Here is a 27,376-nt window from a genome sequence, read left to right as displayed (position 1 = left end):
GCAGAAAGCTCGCTGTATTCACCTGGTTGGTTTCATGCGTCGTCTCTCACCCTTTTGGAGGTAAATGTCTCCCAGGGAAGTTGCTTGGGAAAGACATCTTAGAAGTGGACAGGCTTTGTGTTCCCCAGCCGTATGTGGATGGGGAGGTTCAGTAAGGGAGAAAGAGAGACCCCCCCACCCCCGCCACCTTCCCCACCCACAGGCCTTCCCAAGCCCCGACGGAGGCCGTGGCCAGCCCTGGGGGAGGCTCTGCAGGCTTGTGAAGGGAGATGCTCATCGGGGCAGCCCTCGAGAAGCTGAATCCACGGGGATGGTGGGGTTAGGGGAGCTGGCTGAACTTGGCTGAGGACCAGCTTGGGGATGAACCTGCACCCCTTCCCTCCCTCTGAGGGGTCTCGGGGAGTCGGTGGGGACCGGGGATCTGTAGGGCGAGGGGTCTGGGTTGGAGTCCCTTCGCCCCTCCCGTCCCCTTTAAGGAAGGCGGTCAGCTCCCACTTGTTAACACCAGGGCAGTGCCCAGAGATGGGATACAGGCGCGTGTGAGAGCTGGGCTCCGGTCAGGGCTGACCTCCCAGCGCTGGACTCTCTTCACCGCCTCCTTCCTCCCCTTCACCGTCGCCTCTTTCTTCCTCCGCTTCTTCCTCTCCCTGCACCTCCTCATCTGTCTCCTGGCTTGGCTGTTTCGGCTACGGAAAGACAGCAGAGACTCGTTGGTGGGGGGCAGGCCTTCCTCGCATCGGGACGTTAACCTCTGAGCCCGGGAATGCCTGGCACCCAGGAGGCCATGTAGCCAGCGCCACGGCCTCAGGGACTGAGAGGGCACTCGGCTCCAGCGGGCATGGATGGCAGGCACCTGCTGCTTGCTGCCTGGGCGGCCATGAGCTACCTCCCCCGGGATTCCTTGGCCCCCTGCCCTAAAGCCAGGTGTGATTCCTTCAGGGCAGTGGCTGGGATTAGAAATAATTCAGGTGAGGACCCAGCAGATGATTCTCTGTTCTGACTCCGGCACGTCTGGCCAAGTGCAGAGACGCAGAGATGCGCAGGAAGCCTGCGGCGAGCAGCAGAGGGAGGGGGCCAGGCTCAGTGAAGCGTAAGCCCTTCTGAGAGTCAGTGTCTCCATCCAGAGTGCTCCAGCCGCTGTGGGGAGCACATTCAGAGTACAGCAGGCACGGAATCAGTGGCCGCATTGCACTTTGTCTGCAGACCTTCTGGAGGGCCCAGCGTGGACGGCTGGGGGGAGGCCTGGGCTATGGGGTCAGAAAGCCTAGACTCCAGTCTCGCCTTGATGCCCCCCACCTCTGCCCCAGATCACCGGATGGTGTGAGAATAAGGCTGCCCAGATCCGACTATTTCCAGATGCAAAATGCACCCACAGAAGTCACCACCTGTCTCGAGACGCAGCGACAGGGAGACAGATGCGGGGAGCAGTCATGAGATGGACCCGGCGGCTCTTTTGCATGCTCACCCACCTTCGGACCTGGCCACTGCCTTACTGCCTGAGGACTGGCCACCCAGCCCCTCTTGCTGCTGGGCGCTGGCTCCATGGGCCGGTGATGGCCTCACCCCTGCTCCAGCACTCTGTTGTCACAGTCTCGAACTTCTCAATACTTTTCTTTTTTGGGCTGAGTGGCATGTGGGATCTTAGTTCCCTGACCAGCGATAGAACCTGCAGCCCCTGCAGGGGAAGCATGGAGTCTTAACCACTGGATCCGCCAGGCAAGTCCCTTGAGCTGCTCTGCGCGTTTTCCTTCCTCCCCTAACAAGGCAGCCAATCTTGCCGACAAGGGCAGACGCTGCTCCACGCTCACTTGTTCTCCCTGGCACACTGGGCTTTTACTCTTTCGCATCTTAGCATCTTATCCCTGGGCCCCTGAAGGTAATGGTCTAGGCAGACCACATCTTTTCCTTCCTCTGCCCCCTGGTACCCAGAAGGGCCTGGAAGGTGACCAGACACCGCCTTCCTCACTCAGCCTCCTTCTGTTCCAGATGGAATGAAGGAATTAAGACGTGAAGTGACCAGCCCAGGCGACACAGCTAGAAAGTGCTTTGGCACAGGGCCACGGCTGGATGCCGCTGTCTGGTCGACTCTAAGTTGGGCCAACTCTTTTGCGTGGATGGCCGAGCTCAGGACCAGTCTCACCCCCTCATGCCAGGTGGGGTCACCACGGACCTCACAGCCCCCTCTGCACCCTCCAGGCCTCCAGGCCCCCTCTCCTTTCATGGCTCATGTAGCCCTGGGTCCTCATCCAGTTGGTCACTTGCATGGAGTTCAAGGTGCCCTCTGGGGTGTGGGCAGAGGATTCCGAGAAGCTCAGGGAGCCGAAAGCCTGTTTGGAGACTTAGAATTCCCCAGGAGGAAGGAAGTCACTCTCCCCATTTGCCAGATGGACAAAGGAAGGTCCGCCTGGTGGGGCCACTTTCTTGGAGCCGCGCAGGAGGTCAGAAGGCAGGCAGCCGGGGCCCCGTGGCTCCCTCCCGTCCAGCCCACCCCGAGCCCCCGCGCGAGGCCCCTACAGGTTTGGGCTGCTTCTTCATGGCTTCCGCCTCCTTCCTCTTCAGCTCCGTGAAGATGATGTCGAAGAACTCCTCCTCGGCCTTGGTGACCAGCTCCTCCAGGTTCAAGATGGGCGGCTCGTCCCTCAGCTCGTCGTCCCGGCCCTCGGCCTTGCCCTTCTCCTTCAGGCGCATCTCGCGGTGCCTCGCCTCCAGGATCTTCTCCCGCCGCATCTCGCGCTCGAATATCTGGGGGCACAGGGACAGGGAGGCCATGGTAGTGGCGGGTGGTCGGCCCCGGCTCCCAGCGCAGGGGGGCCAGCGGGCTCCCATCACTCTGCTCAAGGCAGCCCCACAGAGCCCTGCTCCCGGCTGATGGCAAGAAAGCGGGGGCTAAATACTGGAGCTGGGAGGAGGGGAGCAGGGATGCCAAGTCACGCAGTTCCAAGGAGTACCAAGCGCCTGACGCCGGTGTGAAGCATGCTCTCTGGGGGTGTGCAAGACGGTGTCCCTGGACCCCCAGAGGACCAGCTCAGTGGTGGGACTGCACACCAGGCGGAGCCAGGAGGGCCTCCCAGGATCTCAACACCAGGGCGTTTCAACCCCTCTGGGTACCCCATGGCTCTGGGGAGGCGTCTTCAGGACTCCCGGCCAGGGCGACGAATCTCAGCGCCCCAGCACCCCCTTCCCCCGAGCAGTCCCTTCTAGCTGCTTCACCATTGGTATCAGCTAAGTCTTCCTCAGACAGGCTCGGCTGCCCCAAATGTATACTGTTTACAACTAGACAAAAAGACCGAGTCACACCGCTTGGATCTGCAGCTGAAGAAACCTGAAGCCTGGAGAAGTCAAGAGACTTGCTCAGGGCTGCTGGACTTCCTGAGTGGTGAAGCCTGGGCAGGTTCAGACACGGCCAATACCCATTTCTCAGGCCCGTTCCCTGACCCACCCCCGAATGTCCACCCGCTTCCCAGGAGGCAGTGGAAGCGCGTCTGCCCTTCGCTGACCGGCCCGCTCGGCCGGGGGCCAGGCCAGGACCGGAGCCAGTGTGCCCGCCTCGCCGGGGGCCCGCACCTACCGAGGAAGCCGTGTTCTTCTCATTTCTCTGGAGGGTGCACAGCCCGTTGGAGACCTCCAGCAGCGTGGTCGTCCCCAGCTGGGAGCCGCAGGCGATGAAGCACCCGTTGTCTTGCACCCGGAGGCAGAAGAGGGCTTCGTCACAGACCTGCTGGAGGGCCGGGCAGACCCGCGGGAGCCACGTCACCCTCTGCTCGTCTGGTCATCTGGTACTTGGGGAGGCTTAGGCCGGCAGCCCCATTCAAACACCCCTGGGGACTTCCCCGACCGATAGGGACCCCAGCCTCAGCCCACAGGAGGGCGTCCACACCCTAAAGTCGGTTGCAAGACCCTTCACTCCAGCCTCATCTCCCACCGTACCCCGCCCACCACACCCACCCCCTCAGTCCGGCCTCACTTCTTTCCTTTTTTTTTAGTGGCCACACAGACAGGCATGGGGATCCTAGTTTCCTGACCAGGGATCGAACCTGTGCCCCCTGCATTGGAGGGCAGAGTCTCAACCACTGGACTGCCAGGGAAGGCCCTCCAGCGCCCCTTTCATTCTGCAGTTTCCCCAGCCCCGCTCTTTCCCTGCAGGTCTCTGCCCCGCCTCTGCTGATAAGATAAGGCTGGCTCAGCTGGGAGGCTCGGCTCGGCCCAGGCTTGGCCAGAACAGGCCTGGCGGGAGGAAAGGCCAGGCTTCTGAGGGCGTGGATGCACCGGGAGGGGGGTGCACGTGACCTTCAGGCTGAGGGCAGGGTCGCACTGCTTGAACACAAAGTCCCAGATGTCCAAGGTCCCGTCCATCTTGGTGGTGAAGAAAACCGCCGGCCTCACGGGGCTCCAGGCGCCATCAGTGAGATAAGCCATGTGGTACCTGTAGGGAGCCAGGACCTCCGGTCAGGGACCACGGAGGGAGTGGGATGCAGGGAGAGCCTGCTGAGCCAAGACCCTGCTCATCCAGCCCCTCCCCGGCTCCTGGGTCTCAGCCTGGAAGTTCTTCCTGGTGTCTGACTTCTGGCCGTGCCAGCCTCACCAGCCACGGTTCACAGTTTGCACTGCAAAGGGCTCTGGTGTTTCTCTATACCTAACTCAAGGGCACAGGCCTGGGCCCGGTCCCCCGGCCATGAGACTCACTTGAAAAGGAGTTGGAGGAAGGAAAATCTGCCCAGAAACGTTCACACTATTCAGATGAAGAGAGGGCTATACTGCCTACTTGATTTAACCTTGATTTTCAAAGATTTCTACAGCAAAAAATGGAACTGGACCCTTATGTTACATACAAAAATGAACTCACAATGAACTGAAGACTTAAACATATGATCTGAAACCATAAAGCTTCTAGAAGAAAACATAGAGTAAAAGTTCCTTGACAGTGGCCTTGGCAATGAATGTTTGGATTTGGCACCAAAAGCATAAGCAGCAAAAGCAAAAATAAGTACGTGGGATTGTATCTACTTAAAAAGCTCCTGCAGAGCCAAGGGAACAGTCAACAGAATGAAAAGGCAACCTAAGGAATGGGGGGAAATATTTGCAAACCAGATATCTGATAAAGGTTTAACACCCCAAATAGATGAGGAACTCGTACACGTCAATGGCACAACAAAACAAAACAACCCAATTAAAAAAGCGGGCAAAGGACATGGACAGACATTTCTTCAAAGACGACAAAGAAACGGCTAACAGGTACGTGAAAAGATGCTCGACATCACTAATCAGTGGAGGAAGATAACCAAATCCACAGTGAGATATCACCTCACACCTGTGAGGACGGCTACATTATTAGAAAAGCCAAAGATGAATGTGGGTGAGGATGTGGAGGAACGAGAACCCTTGTGCACTGATGGTGGGAATGCAAATTGGTGCGACCACCGTGGAAAACAGTATGGAAGGTCCTCAATCCTGTTTCTGGGTCTTTTTTCTCTTTCGGCTGCGAAGCATGTGGGATCTTAGTTCCCTGACCAGGGATCGAACCCACATCCCCTGCACTGAAAGCACAGAGTCTTAACCCCTGGACTGCCAGGGAAGCCCCCCGTTTCTGGGTCTTTATCCAAAGGAATTGAAGGCAGGATCTTTAAGAGACACCTGCCCCCCTTCCATGCTCACTGCTGCATTCTTCACAATTGTCAAGATATGGAAACAAGCTCAATGTCCATCAGCAGACAAGTGGGCAGTTTGAAGCTGATTCCCTTTCTGAAGTCGCTGAATCAAGCTCTTTCCTAGCATTGGCTCGGATGTTTGGAGAGAAATGTTTTCTCCGTTTTTATGGGTGGAGACACAGAGGCTCAGAGCCCCCCTGGGCTGGGCCAGGCCCCCCTGTCCCGTCCAGCCCCGGCACCCCTCTCCCACCTCAATTTTCCCCTCACTTGGTCCACATGATGGACGACTCCCGGCTGTCCTCTGACCAGATGCGGGCGGTCCAGTCGCCGACGGTCAGGAAGTTCTTTGGGTAGAACGGGTTTCTCTGCAGGGCATAGATGGGGCCATGGTGGCCTGAGAAGGTGCACACGATCTTCTCAGCCGGCGTCTTGCCCTTGCGGTTGCAGGAGATGACGACGCCTTGCTCCGTGCCCACCATGAACTTGGTTGGCTGTGGAGGGGGTGATGCGTGAGTGGAAGGCGCCAAGAAACGTCAGCTCAGGGTTAAGCTGGCAGGGAGAGCGGCTTTCCAGGGCCAGAGCGGTGGGACCAGCGGGGTGGGGGCCCAAAGGTGCCGAAAGTGCCTTTGGTTTAAGCCTCTGCTTGAGCTGTGCCCCGCCCCTTTTGGGGGGCCGCCCCCACTGTTGGTCAGCTTGAGCAGATCCCACCCTTCTTTAGCACCTGCTCAAGGGCCCCACGAGTGATGAAGCCCCCCCCAGTCATCTGCTCCCTAGAGCTGCATCACCAGCCCCTCACGCATCATGTGAGCACCGAGCATTTTGCCAAAAAAAGATCCTGAATGTCTGTTTACACACGAAGTTAATGACTGAATGAACACTGTGACCCATGAGTCCAGGAGAGCCGCCTCCAGCCTCCGGCTACTACTCACTGCAAACCCGGCTTCATTGTACACCCATGTCTAATGATTGTTGCTGGACTTTTTTGGTTGTTTGCTCTTTGCTTTGTTTTTTAAAATGTATTTGGCTGTGCTGGGTCTTCGTTGGGGCATGCAGGATCTAGTTCCCTGACCATGGATTGAGCCTGGGCTCTGCGTTGGGAGTTCCGAGTCTTAGTCACTGGACCACCAGGGAAGTCCCTCCATAGCATCTTTACTCACAACAGCTAAGAGGTAAAAGCCACCCAAGTGTCCGTATGAGTGGAAAAACAAACCGTGGTCTGTTCACGCGTGCTTGTGTTAGTCGCTCAGTCGTGTCCGACTTTGTGACCCCATGGACTGTACCAGCCAGGCTCCTCTGTCCGTGGAATTCTCCAGGCAAGAATACTGGAGTGGGTAGCCATTCCCTTCTCCAGGGAGTCTTCCTGACTCAGGGATCGAACCTGGGTCTGCTGCACTGCAGGCAGATTCTTTACCATCTGAGCCACCAGGGAACCCCGGTCTATTCATACAATGCGATACTATTTGGCCTCCAAAAAAAAAAAAGAAAAGGAAAATTCTGCCATGTGCCACACTGTGGATAAACCTTGAGAGCGTTGTGCTAAGTGAAAAGAGTCCGTCACAAAAAGAATTCACTGAAGTGAATGGGTACCCGGAGGAGTCAATTTCATAGAGACAGAAAGTCAAAGGGACTGAGGGAAGGGGAAGATGGGGAGTTAGTTGATTAAAAGATACAGAGTTTGTTTTGCAAGATGAAAAAGTTCTCGTTCTGGAGAGCCCACAGTGTAAATATACTTAACACTACTGAACTGCCCACTTAAGAATGGTTAAAGTGGAGACTTCCCTGGTAGTCCAGGGGTTAAGAATTCACCTTGAGTGCAGGGGACACGGGTTCAATCCCTGGTCAGGGAACTAGGATCCCACATGCTGTGGAGCAACCGAGCTCACGAGCCACAACTAGAGAGTCGATGTGCTGCGATGAGCGACCCCACTCGAGGCAACGGAGATCCCGCGTGCCGCAACTGAGGCCTGACGCAGCCAAATAAATAGTTTTTTAAAAAAGAATGGTTAAGGTGGTACATCTTACATTAGGTGCTTTTAAATTTCTTTTTTTTTTTTTTTTTTTTTTACCACAATTAAAGAGAACGGCTGGGCTACAAATGGAGGGCCTGCTTGCTTAGTTGCTCAGTCGTGTCGGATTCTTTGCGACCCCATACTGTACTCGCCAGACTCCTCTGTCCGGAGGATTCTCCAGGCAAGAACACTAGAGTGGGTTGTCATCTCCTCCTCCAGGGGATCTTCCCGACCCAGGGATCAAGCCCACGTCTACTGTGTCCCCTGCATTGGTGGAGGATTCTTTATCTGCTGAGCCATCGGGGAAGTCCCATAAATGGGGTGGGGGGGCGTTAAAGGAAAATGAAGAGAAAAAGCTTGAGAGGCCCAGAAAAGTAAGGAAGAACGCCAGTTCCAGGGCCCCTCGGTGGGGGTGAGAGTGGAGAGCCCCACCCTGCAGCCAGAGCCCTGGGTTTGAGTCCCAGCTGCTCCCTGCTCTGGAGCACGTGACTCACCTTCCCACTAAAGACTCATTTTGTTTATCTGCAAAGTTGGGATAATGCTAATCCCATTAGCTTGCAAGACGGTCATGGGTGATTACACAAGCTCATCGCATCAGCGGCTACAGGGGGCCAGCACATAGTGCCCACTCGGCGACAAGGCGGGGGGCAAGTGGGGACCAGCAATGGTGTGGTCACGGCGTCTAGCACTTGGCCTAGAAATCTCTGATTCCAAGACAGAACCTTTTTCTGAGTCCTCCCCACAGAGCCCGGGGCTTGGGGGGTGGGGGATGTCCAGTAAAGTTGTCGTCCACCTCCCCCACCACATTCATCCCCCAGCTTGGGGTGGGGGAGGTGCTCCCAGGGCAAGGGTGAGGTCAGAGCCTGTCCACCTCCTAAGGGCCTGGGAATGATGTCGGCCTGGAGGCAAACCAGTGACGATCCCAGGAGGGGGTCAGGCCAGGAGCCGTCCGGGAAGGTCATTTTATTGCTTTGGAGGGAATCTTCATTTGAGCTTCCAGAAGCCTCCCTCCTTGGACACATCCACATGACTGCTTTGCTGTTTCTTCTCATTATGTTTTATTTTTGGCTGTGCTGAGTCTTCGCTGTCACTCAGGTCTTTCTCTGGTTGTGGCGATCGCGGCCCACTCTTCATTGCGACGCGTGGGCTTCTCACTGCAGCGGCGTCTCTCGTGGTGGCGCACGGGCTCCAGGGCACGCGGGCTTCGGCAGTTGCAGCGGGTGAGCTCAGCGGTAGCAGCTCCCAGGCTCTAGAGCGCAGGCCCAATAATCGTGGCACCCGGGCTTAGCTGCTCTGCGGCACGTGGGATCTTCCCAGATCAGGGGTCGAACCTGAGTCTCCTGCATTGGCAGGCGGACTCCTTACCACTGAGCCACCTGGGAAGCCACTATTTCTTATTTATTTTTCTTCTATTTTTTTTAGATTATTTATTTGGCTGTGTTGGGTCTTAGGTGCAGCACTCGGGCTCAGGAGTTTCGGTGTGTGGGCTTAGCTGCCTGGTGGCATATTGGATCTTAGTTCTTGGACCAGGGATCAAACCTGCGTCTCCTGCATTGGAAGGTGGATTCTTAGCCACTGGATCACCAGGGCTCTGCTCTGCAAAGCCCTCTGCTTTGCAGTTTCTTTACTGCTCCTCCTTAGTTACTAAATGCCATCTGTGATCAATTTGCCCAGGAGCCTCCTCTCATCTCATTTTCCTCTCCAACACCTCCTCTTCCCCCGCACGGGGTGAGCTGCCAGCCCAGGGCCCCACATGAGGACATGAGTCAGGTACAGAGCAGAGCCTGGGGTCCGGATGCTAATCCTGGACAGGGCTCTTCTTACAGCATGGAGCATCTCTGGAATCCCGTGCAGTCAGAAGGCTCGCCTTCTGATCAGCGGGGACACTGGCCAAATGGGAACTCGGTGAATTAAAGGGGCTTTCTGCCTCTACTCTGCTGCCCCCTGCTGGAAAGTGGTTGCAAAGACTACACAGGTCTAGGAGGACCACAGAGGACCATCCAGAGCACAAGGTAAGAAGCAGCCTGGGGCCCACGAGCGTCTGATACAGCAGCCACGGGCCTGCCCTCGGCTCTGGCTGCCCCGGCCATGGAAGGTGGGAAAGGGAGGGCAGGGGACACCCACCAGAGTGGACTCGAACTCCAGGGAGATGGCCCCCAAGGCGTTCTCCAGATGCTCCTTTTTGGTGATGTCCATGATGACGACCTCGGTCGGCTCGCTCAACTTCCGGATGTCCCACCACATGACCTGATGGGAGGAGGAGCCGACTTTGAGGCCTGGAGTCCCACAATTCTTACCCCCTCCACCTTCCCAGGGCCAGACACTGGGTGTCAGACACCCAGCAACCGAGGGAACAGGCGTGTTTTGAGAATTGCTCTTCTGGTCCATGGTCCTGGCTGATCGTCAGTCCTGGGCAAGGTCCCTAAAATCCAGAAGCAGGCGGCCTCACCACAGACCTACTGAGTGAAAACTGCCAGGTGTGGGCCCTGGAGTCTGTATCCTTAAAGACCCCTCACAATATGGCAATATATAGCAACATTCAAAACGCACATATGCTTTGACCCAGAAATTCCACTGCCAGGAACGTATGTGTATGCACTGTGTTTGCGCATGCTTCATGTGTATGCGGTAATCTATATGCAAATACACTCTGTGCAGAAAGACAAGTATCGTATATTAACGCATATATGTGGAATCTAGGGAGAAAATGGTACAGATGAGCCTATTTGAAGGGCAGGAACAGAAATGCAGGCGTAGAGAAGGAACGTGTGGGCATTGGCAGGGAAGGGGAGAATGGGACGAACTGGGATAAATGCGCTGCCGCGTGTAAACTAGATAGCTGGAGGGAACCTGCCAAATAGCACAGGACGCGCAGCTTGGTGCTGTGCTGACTTCGGCGGGTGAGCTGGAGGGAGGCTCGAGAGGGAGGGGAGATATGTATCCATATGGCGGAGTCACTCTGTTGTACAGCAGAAGCTAACACAGCATTGTAAAGCAATTATACTCCAACAAAAAAATTCAACCCCTCCAACACACTCTTGGCTACATTTTTGGTAACTACAAACTATTAAAATCCACTTAAATAAATTACAGCATATCCATAATTTATTAAGTCCTTAACAGGCAGGGGGCAGCACTTTATGAAATACAAAAACATCTTTGAGACATGCCGAATGAAAAACATCAAGTGCAAATCAACGTGCAAGGTGCGCAGGAAGAGTGCAGAGACGCACACGTGTGCTTTGTATGCGGACACCGAGCCTGGAGGCAGACGGAGAGGCTGATGTAAGTGGGCGCCACAGGAAGGGGGACTGGGAGGCTGCAGGCAGTGGGGGAGGACGGGGGACTGGGAGGCTGAAGGCGGCGGGAGGACGGGCTTCACCGCCTGCCCTCCTGTACCTTTAGGCTTGTGTTCCACACGCATCTTTACCTACTGCTCAGTTTTACAATGAAATGCAAAAGGAAACATCCCGATGGGGGACCGTGTGACCGCTGCTGCTCCCCACTCCCTGCCCCTCCAGCGCTCGTACCTGACCGTCCGTAGATGCCGAGAAACACTCTGTGCCCGTCTTCGACTGCAGCCAGATGGTGCCGTACACGGGGTCTCGGTGGCTGAACTCGATGGTGGACAGCTCTGCCACCAGGCTGCCCTTCCGCGTGTCCCAGCAGGCTGGCGGGGAAGGAGACGAGGGGGTAGTGGGTGCTGGCGGTACAGGCTTCCTGTCTTAGCGCAGGGAGCACGGGATCGGGGGATGCTGCTTGTCTTGGTTTGACAGATACGGGGCTTTTTTAAGAATCAGGGCTAAGTTCAAACCAGCCTGAGTTTCCTACTAGCCCCTGAAGCTCACTTCATTCATTCCATCAGGGCCCCTAACATGTAGTGAGCATCACACTGGGCCCTGGGGAAGCCACTGGGACTCAGACAGGCACAGTCCTTAGGAGACGGGAAGGGAAATCTGCCAAGTTACAGCCTGTGTTGTGATTGCTCCAGGGGGAGACAACAGGGAGGCAGTCAGGGAAGGCTTCCTGGAGGAAGTGAGGAGGAACTAAGATCGAGGAGGAGCTTCAGGATGGAGGGAGGCAGGGAAAGAGAGAGGAGCACCTCCATCCTGGGGAAAGTAAAAACACTTAGGCAAATCTCTCCTGTTGCATCCATTCATCCCCTTTTCACCTCTGTACCTCTGCTGCTGCTGCCTGGAAAAGAAACTCACAGAGGGAGATTATCCTTTCTTTGGATTCATTATTAGGACTTCATCTCTTCTGCTTTACCAAGAAAGACTCAACGCTTATCTATATATATTTTTCTGTCCTGATGGATTCTGTCTTCATTTTCCCACGAGTGTATGGTGAGGACCCACCCTGTTACTCAGAGCTGTTTCTAGGAAAGCTGGTTTTGTAATACAACAACAGAAGTCCATGATCCATAAATCTCGATTTATGGAATCCAAGTCTAAGGCATTTGGCTCTGCACCAGTCTGGCCCAGAAACGGGTTTTCTTAGCTCACTTTGCTCTGCTCCGGCAAAGCAGTGCTCAAGGGCAGGTCCCACTGTGTCTTTCTCATAGACAGCAGAGCCCAAGAGCCTGGGCTGGTCTGGCTGGCAGAGAAAACCACTGAAAGGGGTTAGGAGTGATGAGCGAGGCAGGGCTCCTGAATAAACCATGGCCAAGTGACTCCGTTTCTGTCTTTCAGAGCGCCAGCACCCAGATAAAGTTGCAGGGAGATTGATGGGCTTCCCTGGTGGCGCTAGTGGTAAAGAATCCGCCTGCCGGTGCTGGACATATAAGAGATACGGGTTCGATTCCTGAGTGGGGAAGATCCCCTGGAGGAGGGCATGGCAACCCACTCGAGAACTCTTATCTGGAGAATCCCATGGACAGAGAAGCCTGGCGGGCTACAGTCTATGGGGTCACAAAGCATCGGACACGACTGAGCGACTAACGCTTTCACTTGATGGGAATCCACTTCTATTTCATCACAGAGGGGCTCCCTGGAGGTGGGGGCAGCAGGTCTAAGAGGGAGGTCAGAGGTCTCAGGAGGCCAGGAGGCATCCTGATCACGTAGAGTTTCTGGGAAGTTTCCCAGCCCTTCTGGCTCCTACTCCTGGACAGAAGGGGACCCCTCATCATGCCTGGTTGAGTCCGGCCTGGGGCGCAAACAGGAGGATTAAGAGTTTGGCTATTTCAAGGCCAGGGGTGGCCGGAAGGCAGGAAACTTCAGGGCCATGGAGACGGGTTTCTTCTGAGTTCACATGGGATCGAAACATCAGTTTTCTGGGTGTCACACCAGCAAAAATAGCAGAGCGAGGACCTCTGAGAATTCTCTCTTCCATAAAAGCCATGAGAATGTTGGCAAAATCGATGATCAGAATCAACTTTTTCAGAACTCCGGAAATTAGCCAAAGGCTGGCAGCAAATCAGAGTGTTTATTCAAGAAAAATAGCTGAATCTTGATAAGAACAGTAAGTTTTGTTGCATTTTGGCTTGCCCCAGTTAAGATGCTATAATCTCCGGTTCTATGATAGCCTTGAAAAATAACTCTCTGCCTTCCTGTTAAAAACCCAATATCTTGGCAGCCACAGGATGGAGCAGAATGGAGCTGGAGCTCTTTCAAAGTCTCCTATTCAAAGAGTTGTCACTGTTTGACCTGTCTAGTGGTTCCCTGGAAGACCTCCTCCCCGTTTGCAAAGTTGTCTGTATTCAGCTTGACTCAGAGCTTGCCCAGGGAAAAGGGTCTTTTTAACAAGTCTGTCTTGAAAATAATTAAAATTGCAGGCAACTGATTAACTTTGCAGTGTCCGGAAGTGGTGGATAACAGGTGGGGCAAACAGCAGGCTAGCCGAAAAGCTTCAAAGGAAAAGCCGGAGAGTGAGCTGTCCATAGGGGCTTTGAAGAGCTCTGACGTGTTCCCGGGAAACTAGAAGCTCCCGGGGCTGTGCGCACACCTTTGCTGTTGCTGTTCAGTCATGTCTGACTCTTTGTGACCCCGTGAACTGCAGCACACCAGGCTTCGCTATTTCCTTCACTATTCACTTCCTTCACTATTTCCCAGAGGTTGCTTAAACTCATGTCTGTTGAGTTTGGCACTGGCATCACCATGCCATTCAACCATCTCATCCTCTGTCGCCCCCTTCTCCTCCTGCCCTCAATCTTTCCCAGCATCACTGTCTTTTCCAATGAGTCAGATGCTCACATCAGGTGGCCCAAGTATTGGAAGAACTGGGAGGCCCTCAGCTCTCACCTCTGGCTGACCTGCAGGCTCGGTGGGGCGGCTAAGGCCAAACTGACAACTGCCCGGCTATGTGCTGAAAGTGTGCTCAAACGCGCACAGAGGCTTCCAGGAAAGTCTGCAAGAGTTTTTGGCCGTAGATGGCAACAAGCAGGAAACATTCATCTCAAATGCACATGGAATATTCTCCAGGACAGATTCCATAAAACAAGTCTCAACAGATTTTTAAAGACTGAAATCACAAAAGGTATCTTGTCTTACCATAATAGAATAAAACTAGAAATACCAGTAACTGAAGGAAAAGTGGAAAGTTTACAAATATATAGAAAGCAAACAACATATTTCTAAATAACCCATGGGTCAAAGGAGAAATCAAAGGGAAATTAGAAAATACAAAATGCACGAATATGGAAATACAACATACAAAAACTTAGTGTAGCTAAAACAGTGCTCAGAGGGAAATTATAACTTTAAACATCTGTATGTTTAAAAATCTCAAATCGATAATCTAACCTTCTACTTTAAGAAATTTAGAAAAAGAAGAACAAGTTAAACCCAAAGTAAGCAGAAGGAAGGAAATAATAAAGATTAGGGTGGAAATAAATGAAATGGAGAATAAAAACCAACTTAGAAACATCAATAAAATAAAATATAAAGTTGGTTCTTTGAAAAGAAAACAAACTTTACCAACCCCTATCTAGACTGACCAAGTGAAAAAAAAGAACACTCAAATTACTAAGATTAGGAAAGAAACAGGAGACGTTACTGCCAACCGCACAGAAATGAAATGACTGTAAGAGAATGAACAATTATATCTCGACAAATGAGATTACCTGGACGAAACACAAAAATTCTAGAAAAACACAAGCTATCAAAACTGATCCAAGAAGAAACAGAAAACACGAGAAGACCTGTCACACATAAAGAGGTTGAATTTTCTCTTTTAACACCAGCAATAAGGAAAATCCTCGGACCAGACGGCTTCATTGGTGAATTCTACCCAATATTTAAGGAAGAATGAATATCAACTCTTCACAAACACTTTCAAAAAAAAAAAAGAAGAGGAAGAACCACTTCTCCACTCACTCTGTACGGCTGGTATTACTCACACTCATTATCATATATAAGGGCTTCCCAGGTGGCCCTAGTGGTAAAGAACCCACCTGAAATGCAGGAGACACAAGAGATGCAGGATCTAACCCTGGGTTGGGAAGATCCCCTGGAGAAGGAAATGGCAACCCGCTCCAGTATTCTTGCCTGGAGAATCCCATGGACAGAGGAGCCTAAAGAGCTGCAGTCCATGAGGTCGGAGGGACAGGACCGAGCGACTTGGCACACATTACCCACCGTGTCAGGTAGCCTGTCCTGACCGCCTCTCCCGAGATGGAGCTCCCCAGTGATGTCACCAGCCTTTGCCTCTAGTTGCCTTAGCCTGGCTCAGGGAATGCTGTGTGCTTAGTCGCTCAGTCGTGTCTGACTCTTTGCGACCCCATGGACCGTAGCCCGCCAGGCTCCTCTGTCCGTGGACTTCTTCAGCCAAGAACACTGGAGTGGGTTGCCATGCCCTCCTCCAGGGGATCTTCCCCACCCAGGGATCGAACCCATATCTCTCCCATTGCAGGCAGATTCTTTACCGTCCAAGCCACCAGGGAAGCCCTGGTCCAGGGCAGGTGCAGTAAATGTTCCTTGACTTTACTCGACCTGTACTTTTTCTTAACTTCTAATTTTGAACGAACTTCAGACTCACTTGAACTTTTACAAATGAAGACACTGCTGCTGCTGCTGCTAAGTCGCTTCAGGCGTGTCCAACTCTGTGCAACCCTATAGACGGCAGCCCACCAGGCTCCCCCGTCCCTGGGATTCTCCAGGCAAGAACGCTGGAGTGGGTTGCCATTTCCTTCTCCAATGCAGGAAAGTGAAAAGTGAAAGTGTAGTCGCTTCAGTCGCGTCCGACTCTTTGCGACCCCATGGACTGCAGCCTACCAGGCTCCTCCATCCATGGGATTTTCCAGGCAAGAGTACTGGAGTGGGGTGCCATTGCCTTCTCCGGAAGACACTGATGAGGCAGCAACAAAACTTGTCTCACCTTGACGCCTGAAAGCTTCAGGAAGTACCCCACCACCCCGACTTTGTCCTCTACAGCAAGCCTGGTCTGGCAGGTGGACCCTGGCTGGACCGCAGCGGAGCCTCGCTGCCTCAGAGCCCGGGAGAGGTTGGTTAAGCACCCGGGTGGTGGTGGGGGGGGCCTTCCTTACCGATCTGCCCATTGTAGCAGCCTGCCAGGAGCACGTGGGAATCTTTGGGGTTATACTCCAAGGTGACAAGAGGAGAAGACGGCTTTAGGGTGATTTCTGGCCTGTTGGGGTTTTCTATAAGGCAGAAAAAAATATATATATATATATATACTACCAGACCTGGAAAGAAAAGGACAGAGTCAAACAATTCAACCCCTAGTCCAGGTCGGGGGCAGTGGGGCAAAGCTAGGAAGCCCCTCTCCGGGCTGCAACCTCTGGTCCTCAGTGACCAGCCTCTAGCCCTAGAGGTTCTTCTACAGATGTTTTTTTTGGGAATCAAGTGTGTGTGTGTGTGTGACTGTCATTCTACTCCATCTCCCAGGTCAGTATAAAATGAGGTTTTGACCCTAGGGCTTTTACAGAACGCTAACTCTCCCGTGATTTCTGTGAACCAGTTGCCCTGTGTGTACAGCAGAGAGAATGATGGAGGGACAATAATGTCAGCCCACGGGGGGCAGTAAGAGTTCGCTGAGCGGCTCAAAAGTGGAAAGTGCTCGCTCCGTGCTCGGCTCCCACACCGCTACCAAGAGCTAATGTTCATTTTCACAATGACAGCGACGAGCGACGTCTGAGAGCGTGGAGCCCCCGCCCCCTGCCCCCTGACAGGCTATGCCTGTGCAGTGAGCCCCTTTGTCCACTGTGGTCCCCGCTCCCGGGTGGACACACTGCCCTACTGGCCAGAAATTAGGGACAAGTGCCCGGCAGGCAGGACAGGGGGGTCCCCTTCCCTCCCCCCGGGTCCCTTCTCAGACTGCTGGGGACTCTCTGATACGCTCTTCAGGGGCCCAGAGTTGGGACTCCAGGTCTGGTCTTGAATGCCCTGATTCAGGATCCGGAAATGAAGGGAGTTCCTGCTTCTGCTGTGGCTTCACTTGACTGCATCTGAACCCAGGCAGGGACAGGACAAGACGTTGGCTTCCTCCAGGCTCCTGGGATCCCGGCGCTGGACCAGCCCCCCGACAGGCCCGCTTCTTCCACCTCCCCCAGAGCGTTCGCTGGCCTCTGCCGGGCTCCCTCTCCTTCCCGGGTCCCCAGGCCCCTCTGAGCCTCACCCAGGTCCCAGATGTACGATTCGTTGCTCATGCCCTCGGGTGCCCGTTGAAAGTTCAAGCAAGAATACGCCACTGCCAACTTCCTGTTGCCATCGGGATGCCAGGAGACATGTGTGGCTGGCCGCTTAATTTCCTGGGGGTCCCTTTAGAGGAGGGCGAGAGGGCAGAAGACCAGAGTGTCTGGATCCCCAGACTTCCTATTCATATTTGCTCATTTTTTTTTCTTAAAGGAATTCAAACGTCTTTAAATATTCACTAGAAGAAATTTACTTTAAAAACAAAGCCTCTAGGACCCTTAATTGGAAAACTGATCTCACAACCACAAAGAAAACTAATAAAAAAAGAGAGAATGGAAATAAAATTTTAAATTTCGGTCTGATGTCTTCATTTGCTGAAAGTTCTGCGCCTGAGACTTGATCTCTCATTAATATTAAACTATGAGGGAAGATGAAGAATCTGGCTCTTTGGTATTTGCCCAATTGAATCAAAAACTTCTGTCCACACAAAAGGCTGCATGCAGAGGTCTACAGCAGTAGTATCTGCAACTGCCAAAACTTGGAACCAACCAAGATGCCCTTCAGTAGGTAAGTGGATAAATTGTGGTACATTCAACATTGTTATTACTCAGCATTAAAAAGTTTCCACCATGTCTTTTCATGGCTTGATAGCTCATTTCTTTTTAATGCTAAGAGAAAGAAACCGATCTGAAAAGGCTATATGTTGTGTGGTTCCAACTATATGACATTCTGGAAAAGGCACAACCACGGAGCCAGTACAAAGATCAGTTGTTACCAAGGGTTTAGGGGCAGGGAGGGAGAAATAGGTAAAATACAGGGGATTTAAAAAATATATTTTTGTTTACTTGGCTGCACTGGGTCTAAGTTGTGATACAAGGGATCTAGTTCCCTGACCGGGGATTGAACCTGGGCCCCATGCGTTGGGAGTTTGGAGTCCTAGCCACTGGGACCACAGAGGACTTTTTTTTTTAATTGAAATATGTTGATTTACAGTGTTAGTTTCAGATGTGCAGCAAAGGAAATATATATATACACATTTTTTTTCAGATTCATTTCCATTTAGGTTATTACAAGATATTCAGGGGCTTCCCAGGTGGCTCAGTGATAAAGGATCCAGCTGCTGATGCCGGAAACGAAGGAGACACGGGTTCAGTCCTGGGTCAGGAAAGTTCCCTGGAGTAGGAAATAGCAACCCACTCCAGTATTCTTGCCTGGGAAATCCCATGGGCAGAGGAGCCTGGTGGGCTACAGTCATGGGGTTGCAAAGAGTTGGACACGACTGAGCACACAAGATACTGAATATAATTCCCTGTGCTGTATAGCAGGTCCTTGTTATTTATTTATTTACATATAGTTGTGTGTATCTATTAATCCCAGACTTCCGATTTATCCTCCCCCTTTTCCCTTTTAGTAACCATTTTTTTTCCTATGTCAACACAGGGGACTTTCAGGGCAACGAAACTATTCTGTGTCTTGCCATCTATGACACCAAGAGGGAGCCCTAATGTGAACTACAGACTCGGGGTGTGCTGGAGGCTGAGCACATCCCCTCAAACCTCCTGTGTTGAAGCCTAATCTCCAGTGTGCTGGTATCCGGAAGTGGGGCCTTTGGGAGGTGATTAGGCTGTGAGGGTGGAGCCCCTATGAATGGGATCGGTGCCCTTACAAAAGAGGGTCGAGAGAGACCCTCACCCTTTCTGCCTTGTGAGTTCTCAGCAAGAAGGCGGCTGTCTCTGAATTATTAATAAAAATCGAGCCGTGAGAATTTTGAAACATCCAGTGGTCAGGACTTGGTGCTCTCTCTGCTGCAGGCTTGGATTCAATCTCTGATCAGGGAACTAAGATCCCACAAGTTTCGAGAAGCAGTTAAAAAAAAAAAGAGAGTCCTCACGAGACACAGACTCTGACCTTGCTGGCACCCTGCGCTCAGACTTGCATCCCCCAGAGTGATGAGGGATGCGTTTCAGTTGTTGGTAAGCCACCCAAGTGATAGTATTTTGAGACGGCAGCCTGAGCGGACTAAGGACAGGGCGTAACGCTGTCCTGTGTTGCGCTCTGACTGTGACAAACGTCCCACCTACGGGGTGGGGGAGGCAGGAGACGCTGCTGGGGGGAGAGGCCCTGTGGGTGGGGGGAGGATGGGCGTGTGGGAATTCTCTGTACTTTCTGATCCGTTTTGCTGGGGACTAAAACTGCTTGAGAGGCTGCTTTGGGAAAGATCCAAGGTGTTCTCCTTACTTGTTGCAAGTAATAATTCTTTCTTTCTTTGGGGAAAAAAAACAACTGCTCAAAAAAATATTAGCTCAATTTGGTGGCTCAGATGGTAAAGTTTGCCTACAATGCGGGAGACCTGGGTTCAATCCCTGGGTTGGGAAGATCTCCTGGAGAAGGGAATGGCAACCCACTCCGGTGCTCTTGCCTAGAAAATTCCATGGACAGAGGAGCCTAGTGGGCTATGGGGTCGCAAAGAGTTGGACACGACTGAACGACTTCACTTTCACTTTCAAAAAATGAAAGGGGAGAGACAATGTGTAAGAGTGAAAAAAAGATTAAAGACTTAATGGCCCCACATGTGGACTCAGAGGGGGAAGGTGGGGGCAACTGAGAGAAGAGCATTGACACACACACACCATGACTACCATGCGTAAAGGAGCTGGCAAGTGGGAGCCTGCTGCACAGCACGGGGAGCTCGGTGATGACCTAGAGGGGCGGGACTGGCGGGGGCAGAGAGCGCCAAGAAGGAGGGATGTGCGCATGCCTATGACTGACTCGCTGCATTGTGCGGCAGAAACGAACACAAGCGGTGAAGCAATTATACGCCAACGTTGAGAAAGTAAGTTGAAAGAAAAAGACGTGATGGTCCCAAGCTGACACTTTGTCATGGAAGTCATCGGAAGACATGAACAAAAGGAGGAAATGAAATAAGTTTCTGGTCGTGTGACTCATCCACTTCACTCCTCCCTGGGGGCACGGCTAGAGCAGCAGCAGCCCAGGTTGAGTCCCATCCTTGGCTGGGTCACCCACCCGCTGAGAGCCCTGAGCACGTCTCCTCCCCGGGGCCAGGTTCCTCGCCTGTCAAACGTGGAGGTTGGATGTGATGATTCCTCATGCATCAGCCCTCTCGGGTGTCCATACGTAAGGTCAGATGCTGGCAGCAGAGAAGGCGGCCCCCGCCCCGCCCTGGCCCCTCTCTTGCATGCCCATTGCTAGAAGTCTGCAGTGCCCACCAGGACTCAGCCCTGGATCAGAAGAGTCCTTGCTGGTCGTGCTCGGACTGGGTCAGACACTTTCCAGGTGGCAAAATGAATCCCCTAGAGTTGGCATTTGATGCTAGTTAGTGGCTTCCAAAGTCACAGGTTTTCTCTGCATATTCAAGAACACACACCTGCACGTATATACATACGTATACATATATGCATATATACATGCACATATACATAGGTATATTTGATTTTCTCTTTTGGCGCATAATTGCTTTTCAGCGTTGTGTTAGTTTCTGCTGTATGATGAATTGATCGGCTACATGTATACAGACATCCCCTCCCTTTTGGACTTCCCTCCCACCCCTCGAGGCCATCACAGAGCACCGAGCCGAGCTTCCTGTGCTTTACGCGTGATCGTGGACACAGGTCAGTCCCAGTCTCCCACTTCCCCCTCCCCTCCCCGCACCGTGTTCACAGGTCCGCTCTCGACCTCTGCATCGCTACTCCTGCCCTGCAAAGAGGTTCATCTGTACCGTTTTTCTAGATTCCCACATACGTGTGTTAACATACGACATTTGTTTTTCTCTTTCTGATTTACTTCACTCTGTATGACAGACTCTAGGACCACCTGCGTCTCTATAGAGTGACCCTATTTCGCTCTTTTTAGTGGCTGAGTAATATCCGTTGTGTATATGTACCACATCTTCTTTATCCATTCATCTGTCATTGGACATTTAGTTTGCTTTAGCTAGGTGTATTTTCAACAAAATGTAGTGCTTTCTACACACGGTTCTGCGTCTTGATTTGGTTTGGTTTCACACAGCAATCTCAGAAACTCTTGCTTAAGGAGCTGCCTCATTCGTTCAGATGGCTGAGTGGTAGTCAGCGTGCGGGCATAGCAGAATTGCCGGAACCAGACCCTACTGATGGGTTTAGTGTACTCCCAGTCTCTGGCTAGTGCACACCCTGCTGCAGTGAATATCCAGTGATCTCACACACGTCTCCGGGCTAAGCTTCTGTTACACTGCTGTCCTTGGAGGTTATTCCAGGCAGACTCCCAAGTGCTTGGGACAAGGGTCTTTTTTGCTCACAGTGCAGCCAGATCACAGATGTCTGGTGCTTTGGACCTTCCCCACACAGTATGAATCGACCCCACGTGTACTCAGCTTTGCAAATTTGCTTTATTCTTTCCTGAGACGGACTCTCTCCTCCCTTTCCACCCACCAGGCCTGCCTCCAAGGTAGGGACCACTTATCTACTGGGCATTTGATCGCTCTGTCCCTTATTTAGCTCAGAGCACAGAGGGCATTATCCCCACAGCATGGAGAGATGGGTAAGGGGTCCCCTTTGGAAGCACCCATCCACAGGGGTGACAGAGGTCGGCCAGGCACCTGCCTGGCTACAGAGGTACCTGAAAACATTGATGGTCTTAGCTGACGGGGCCTCGTCCGTCACCTCCACCGCATCCTCGTCGTCAAAATACTCCTGGTAGATGTCGATGGCGTTATTCTGCTTGATACAGTGCTCCATGATCTGCGGGGGACACAGCGGGAGTCCTTAGTGGTAAAGGGAGGTCCTTTCAGCCTGACCAGGGCTGAGATGGAGTCTGGGAGGGATGAGAGACATCCCGCAGTCTTTTGCCTTCCTTCCAGGCCACGAATTTTCAATGGGGGCAACATCTACCCCGCAAAAGGGTGGAGATTGGTTCCAATTGTTTTCAAATTGCTTCGTGGGGGTAAAATAATATCACCTTTTTTTTTTTTTTTTTGTACAAAGTACAGACATACATTTTGTGGTTGTTGCTCAGTTGCTAAGTCGTGTCTGACTCTTTGCAACCCCATGGACTGCAGCACGCCAGGCCTCCCAGACACACATATAGTACGTAAATATACAGTACACCTTTGGTATTACATTTTCACTGGGGTGGGGGAATGTCTAAAAAGGCTTGTTGAGAGACAGCAATGAAAAAAAAAGGTGAAGAAACACAGTTCTAGCCAAACGGAATTAGTAGCCACTCTGTATATAGCATCCATCTCCTGTTTCCTCCATCCAGAAGGCCCTCCCCCATTATTCCAAATGTCCAACAAGGAAAATCCCAAGTTCAAGGGCCTCCTCCTCCAGGAAGGCTCCCCTGATACCTTCAGCAGGAAACCAACTCTCCCTCCGCATGGGGCAAATAGCAAAGCATTTCTTCCTTACAGCCTTCCTTTCAATGTGAGATTGTGTGGTATGTGCGTGCTCAGTTGTGCCCCCCTCTTTGAGACCCCATGGACTGTAGCCCACCAGGCTCCCCTGCCCATGGGATTTTTTCAGGCAAGAATACTGGAGGGGGTTTCCATTTCCTACTTCAGGGGAATCTTCTCAACTCAGGGATTGAATCTATATCTCTTCTGTCTCCTGCACTGGAGGTGGATTCTTTACCTGTTGACCTGCCTGGGGCTGCTGCTGCTGCTAAGTCGCTTCAGTCGTGTCCGACTCTGTGCAGCCCCATAGGTGGCAGCCCACCAGGCTCTGCTGTCCCTGGGATTCTCTAGGCAAGAACACTGGAGTGGGTTGCCATTTCCTTCTCCAAGGCATGAAAGTGAAAAGTGAAAGTGAAGTCCCTCAGTAAGTGTCCGACTCTTCGTGACCCCATAGACTGCAGCCTACCAGGCTCCTCCGTCCATGGGATTTTCCAGGCAAGAGTACTGGAGTGGGGTGCCATTGCCTTCTCTGAGCTGCCTGGGGAGCCCCTGATAATACTGTGATATCTCTGTTTTTGTCTTTGGCCTCTGGTGGCTCACAAACTCTTTAGGGTGGGATATATGTGAATTTCATTTTTGCAATCTTTACTGCACCTGGCAAAGGCTAGAAGCTCCATCCAAATGTGCTGACTGAATGAATGAATGAATGACCCCTATTGACAGGTAGCTGCTGGCTAGGGCTCCTTTGCCCAGAGGGTTTCCCACTTTCCCGATTCCTCCTAAAACCTGTTCAGTCCTTGGACTTCCCTGCCTTACCCTTGGGTCTGCTGTGGGGACCTGCCTACCTGCTCCCAGACCGAAGGTTCCATATGGTACGTGGTGTCCTGCCTCAAGGAGCTAGCTGCTGAGCCTGACATGCAGCTGGGGAAGCAGTCATGGCTGAGACACTGGCCGAGCTGAACGAAGCCTTACCGAGCCCAGCTGCATGATGGCGTTGATGTAGTTCTCATCTTTCTCCACCTTCTTCCGGAAGCGGATCGTCTGCTCCACCTCCAGGGGGTTCACATCCTTGGGCCAGCCACCCTCGATGTGGTTAATCCCCCGGGTCTCCATCTCAAAGCGCTCTGTGTTGGCCTAAACAGAGAGTCACAGGTGAGAAGAGCCTGGCCCTGGTGGAAGCGTGTTTCTGCAAACCAGAGTCCCGGGGCTCCCGGGTCCCTGGGCTCTGCGTATTCAGGGAGGGCCTCGTGAGGTACCCTTGACCAGAGCCGCAACGTCTTCAGGTACCAGCAAGGAACTTTCTGGTCCTCAGGTGGTCGCAGGCGGCCATGAACGTGCTAGCCTGTGGAGTTAGTAACAGCCAATTTGCAGTTGATGCCGGCGGCCTGGAGAAATCCAGTTCTGACCTGACCTCAACCCTAAAAACCCAGAGGAGCCCACCCACCCATCTGCTCTGTGACACCCCAAAGAACAAAGTGACTAATCTACCATTTACAGTGAGACGGGAATCAAAGCATAGAACACTTGAGAGTTTGGATTTGCTTTGCTCATTCTCCGTTGCAGCGAGGACGGCATAGATGCAGTTTTGCCCTTTAAACTTACCTCCTGCCTCCTTTGCAGTCCCCTCACCCCGCATCTTTTCAACTGTGATAAAACATACATGTGCTTCCCTGGTGGCTCAGATGGTAAAGCATCTGCCTGCCAATGCAGGAGATGCAGGAGACCCAGGTTCGATCTCTGGATCAGGAAGATCCCCTGGAGAAGGGAATGGCTACCTCACTCCAGTGTTCTTGCCTTGAGAATCCCATGGACGGAGGAGCCTGGTGGGCTACAGTCCCTGGGGTCACAGAGTCAGACACGACTGAGCAATTAACACTTTCATAAAATACATATAACATCACGTCTACCATTTTGGGGCTTGCCTGGTGGCCCAGTGGCTAAGACTCCGCAGTCCCAATGCAGGCAGGGGGCCTGGGTTCAACCCCTGGTTAGTGAACCAGATCCTGCATGCCACAACTAAGACCCAGGGCAGCCAAATTAATACACAAATATTTTTAAAAATAAAATCTACCATGAAGCGAGGTGAGGTGAAGTCGCTCAGTCGTGTCCAACTCTTTGCGACCCCGTGGACTGTAGCCTACCAGGCTCCTCTGTCCATGGGATTTTCCAGGCAAGAGTACTGGAGTGGGTTGCCATTTCCTTCTCTAGAGGATCTTCCCCACCCAGGGATTGAACCCGGGTCTCCTGCAGTGTAGGCAGACACGTTACCGTCTGAGCCCCCAGGGAAAATCTACCATTCTGACCATTAAAAAAATGCTCAAGTTAGTGGCATTAAGAACATTCACGATGGGGTGCAATCCTCAGCACTATCCAGTTCCGGAACTTTCTCAATACCCCAAATGGAGATCCACACTCACTGAGCTCTCACTCTCACTTCCTTTTCCTTTATAAGCCATTTCTCACGAAAGCGACAAGTCTCAACAGGGCGGAGACACTGGCCTTGGAGACCCCAGCGTGCCATGGAATTCATGGCTGTCGTCTTGTTTAGGAAGTTCCCGTGAACAAGACTGCTCTGGCCCCAGTGACAGCAGCTGGCCCTGGGGAAGCAGGACAGTCAGTGTGTTTGAACTGGAAGTTATTGGAAACGCTCATCACGTGTTTTGGCCAAATCAGTGTGATTTTCATGCCGCTGATTTAGGAACATGACAACAGGGTCATCCCCTCAGTCTAATCTTCTCCCGGCAGTTGTTGACATAATCAGGAGCTGATCACCTACTTCGGACAGACCAGGAGAAATCTTGGGTTTTGAACAGCAACACGACACTCAGTTCTCTTATCTGAGAGGCACCTGTGACCAGAACGTTCGGTGGGACCGTTTCTTTTTCACGAGCTGGGCAGGTCCTGTAGGTATGAATCTCTGGCCCCCTCAGATGCCTCTCCCAGCTGCTGTTGTTCAGTCGCGCAGTCGTGTCTGACTCTCTGCGACCCCGTGGGCTGCAGCACGCCAGGCCTCCCTGTCCCTCACCATCTCCCGGAGTCTGCCCAGGTTCACATTCACTGCATCCGTGATGCCGTCCAGCCATCTCATCCTCTGACGCCCTGTTCTCCTGCCCTCAGTCTTGCCCAGCATCAGGGACTTTTCCAGTGAGTCATCTGTTCATAGCAGATGACCAAAATACTGGAGCTTCAGCTTCAGCACCAGTCCTTCCAGTGAATATTCAGGGTTGATCTCCCTTAAGATTGACTGGTTTGATCTCCTTGCTGTCCAAGGGACTTTCAGGAGTCTTCTCCAGCACCACAGTTCAAAAGCTGCACCAAATGCCTAAAACAACTCTAGGAAGAGTCTTAGAGGGGAGGCCAGAGAGAGGAGATCTTGATTTGCATTCGCCTGGCCCAGGGAGTGGTTGGTACTGGGGCTTGTCCTGACCCTGGGCACCAAGCTGAGATTGGGGGTGATTCTGCCCTCACACATCCAGCATCCGCACTGGTCCACTGGCTTCCCATGGGAATGGAGTCACGCAGTCCCACTTACCAGCCCTGACCCACAACCCTGCCAGACCACACCTCCACTGGCCCGGCCCTTGGCTCAGGGACCCACCTCATGTTCCGACATGCTGGTGGAGCACTGGCTGCCCGTGTCCACCGGGTTCCGCTCTACAAACTGCTCGGCCAGCTCGGGGTTGGGCGGGATGTCGATGTTCAGCTCTGCCTGGCGGTCGGAGAAGTTGCATTGCTTCCCAAACTCACTGCGTTTCTTCACGTATGCGTACACAATCTCCATGGTACCGGCTGCTGCAGGGATGGGGAAGGGTATGTGGTGAGGGCCTCCAGCTGGCTACCTCTTGGTCTCCAGGAGCCCCGCCACTGAGGGCGGCTCCGTGTTTCCTCTCTGGTTGTGGGGGGAAGGCTCCTAAGGGATTTGTCCAGATCCTGAGCTGCATTTGAAAAAATAATCTATGGAGTGATGACTACAGACTAAGCATTATCTTGCTTGGTTCTTACAGTTGCCCTCTAAAGTGGACAGTGAGATCACCAGTCCACTTTGGAGGAACCTGATATTCACAGGTACCCAGAATGCCTTGCCCAGGACCACAGAGCCAACAAGTGTTGCCGCTGGTCAACCCGACTCCAGAGCTCTAACTCACAAATGATGCAGGTTTTGCTGAGCTAATATGATTATCCAGAGGCAAGGAAGGAATATTGATGGTGATTATGTTGAATTAAATTCCCTGCAGCACACTGGACCTGACAATGATTTCACTTACTCTGTCAGAAAACATTTGTTAAAACCATGAATAGGGACTTCCTCGGTGGACCAGTGGTTAAGACGTGGCCTTCCAGTGCAGGGGGTGTGGGTTTCATACCTGGTCGGGGAGATAAGATCCCACAGGCCAAAAACCCAAAACAGAAGACAAGCAATAGTGTAACACATTCAATAAAGACTTTAAGAATGGTCCACATTAAAATAAAAAACAAAACCTGAATAGTCAAGACAGAGTGATATGCTGGCATGAGGACAGACACTTAGGTCAATGGAATGGAATTGAGAGCGCAGAAATAAACCTTTATATCTATGGTCAATTGATTTTCAATGAAGGTGCTAAGAACACAATGGGGAGAGGATGGTCTTTTAAAAAGATGATGCTGGGGATGCTGTACATTCACAGGCAAAAGCATGACCCCAGGTTCTACCTCGCTCCATACAAAAAGATGACTCAAAATGGATCGCAGCAGGGCGGGCAGGTT

The 27,376-nt window shown here is 52.5% G+C and overlaps 1 protein-coding gene across 1 annotated transcript; it reads right to left on the bottom strand.

Moving 5' to 3' along the window:
* On the bottom strand, positions 1-27,376 carry LOC129648593 (dynein axonemal intermediate chain 2-like). The gene is made up of 12 exons (XM_055575045.1): positions 26,229-27,376; positions 23,603-23,764; positions 21,859-21,980; positions 17,228-17,370; positions 16,137-16,250; positions 11,185-11,324; positions 9,779-9,901; positions 5,913-6,136; positions 4,288-4,423; positions 3,569-3,715; positions 2,515-2,742; positions 1-686 (listed from the first exon to the last, which is right to left on the bottom strand). The coding sequence occupies exons 1-12, from the start codon at positions 26,409-26,411 to the stop codon at positions 558-560; spliced, it is 1,851 nt and encodes a 616-aa protein (XP_055431020.1). The 5' UTR covers positions 26,412-27,376; the 3' UTR covers positions 1-557.

Source organism: Bubalus kerabau, chromosome 4 (assembly GCF_029407905.1).
Source record: "Bubalus kerabau isolate K-KA32 ecotype Philippines breed swamp buffalo chromosome 4, PCC_UOA_SB_1v2, whole genome shotgun sequence".
NCBI classification, from domain to species: domain Eukaryota; kingdom Metazoa; phylum Chordata; class Mammalia; order Artiodactyla; family Bovidae; genus Bubalus; species Bubalus kerabau.
This window is presented reverse-complemented; position numbering and strand designations above follow the sequence as displayed.

What these genes read in the sequence shown, in the direction of transcription:
- LOC129648593 (XM_055575045.1), bottom strand. Translation starts at nt 26,411, where the DNA reads ATGGAGATTGTGTACGCATACGTGAAGAAACGCAGTGAGTTTGGGAAG. An exon ending in TCGTCCATCATGTGGACCAA is followed by an intron (nt 4,424 to 5,912) that starts GTGAGGGGAAAA and finishes GGCTCCCTACAG; the next exon opens with GTACCACATGGCTTATCTCA. An exon ending in AGAAGAACACGGCTTCCTCG is followed by an intron (nt 2,743 to 3,568) that starts GTAGGTGCGGGC and finishes CTGTGCCCCCAG; the next exon opens with ATATTCGAGCGCGAGATGCG.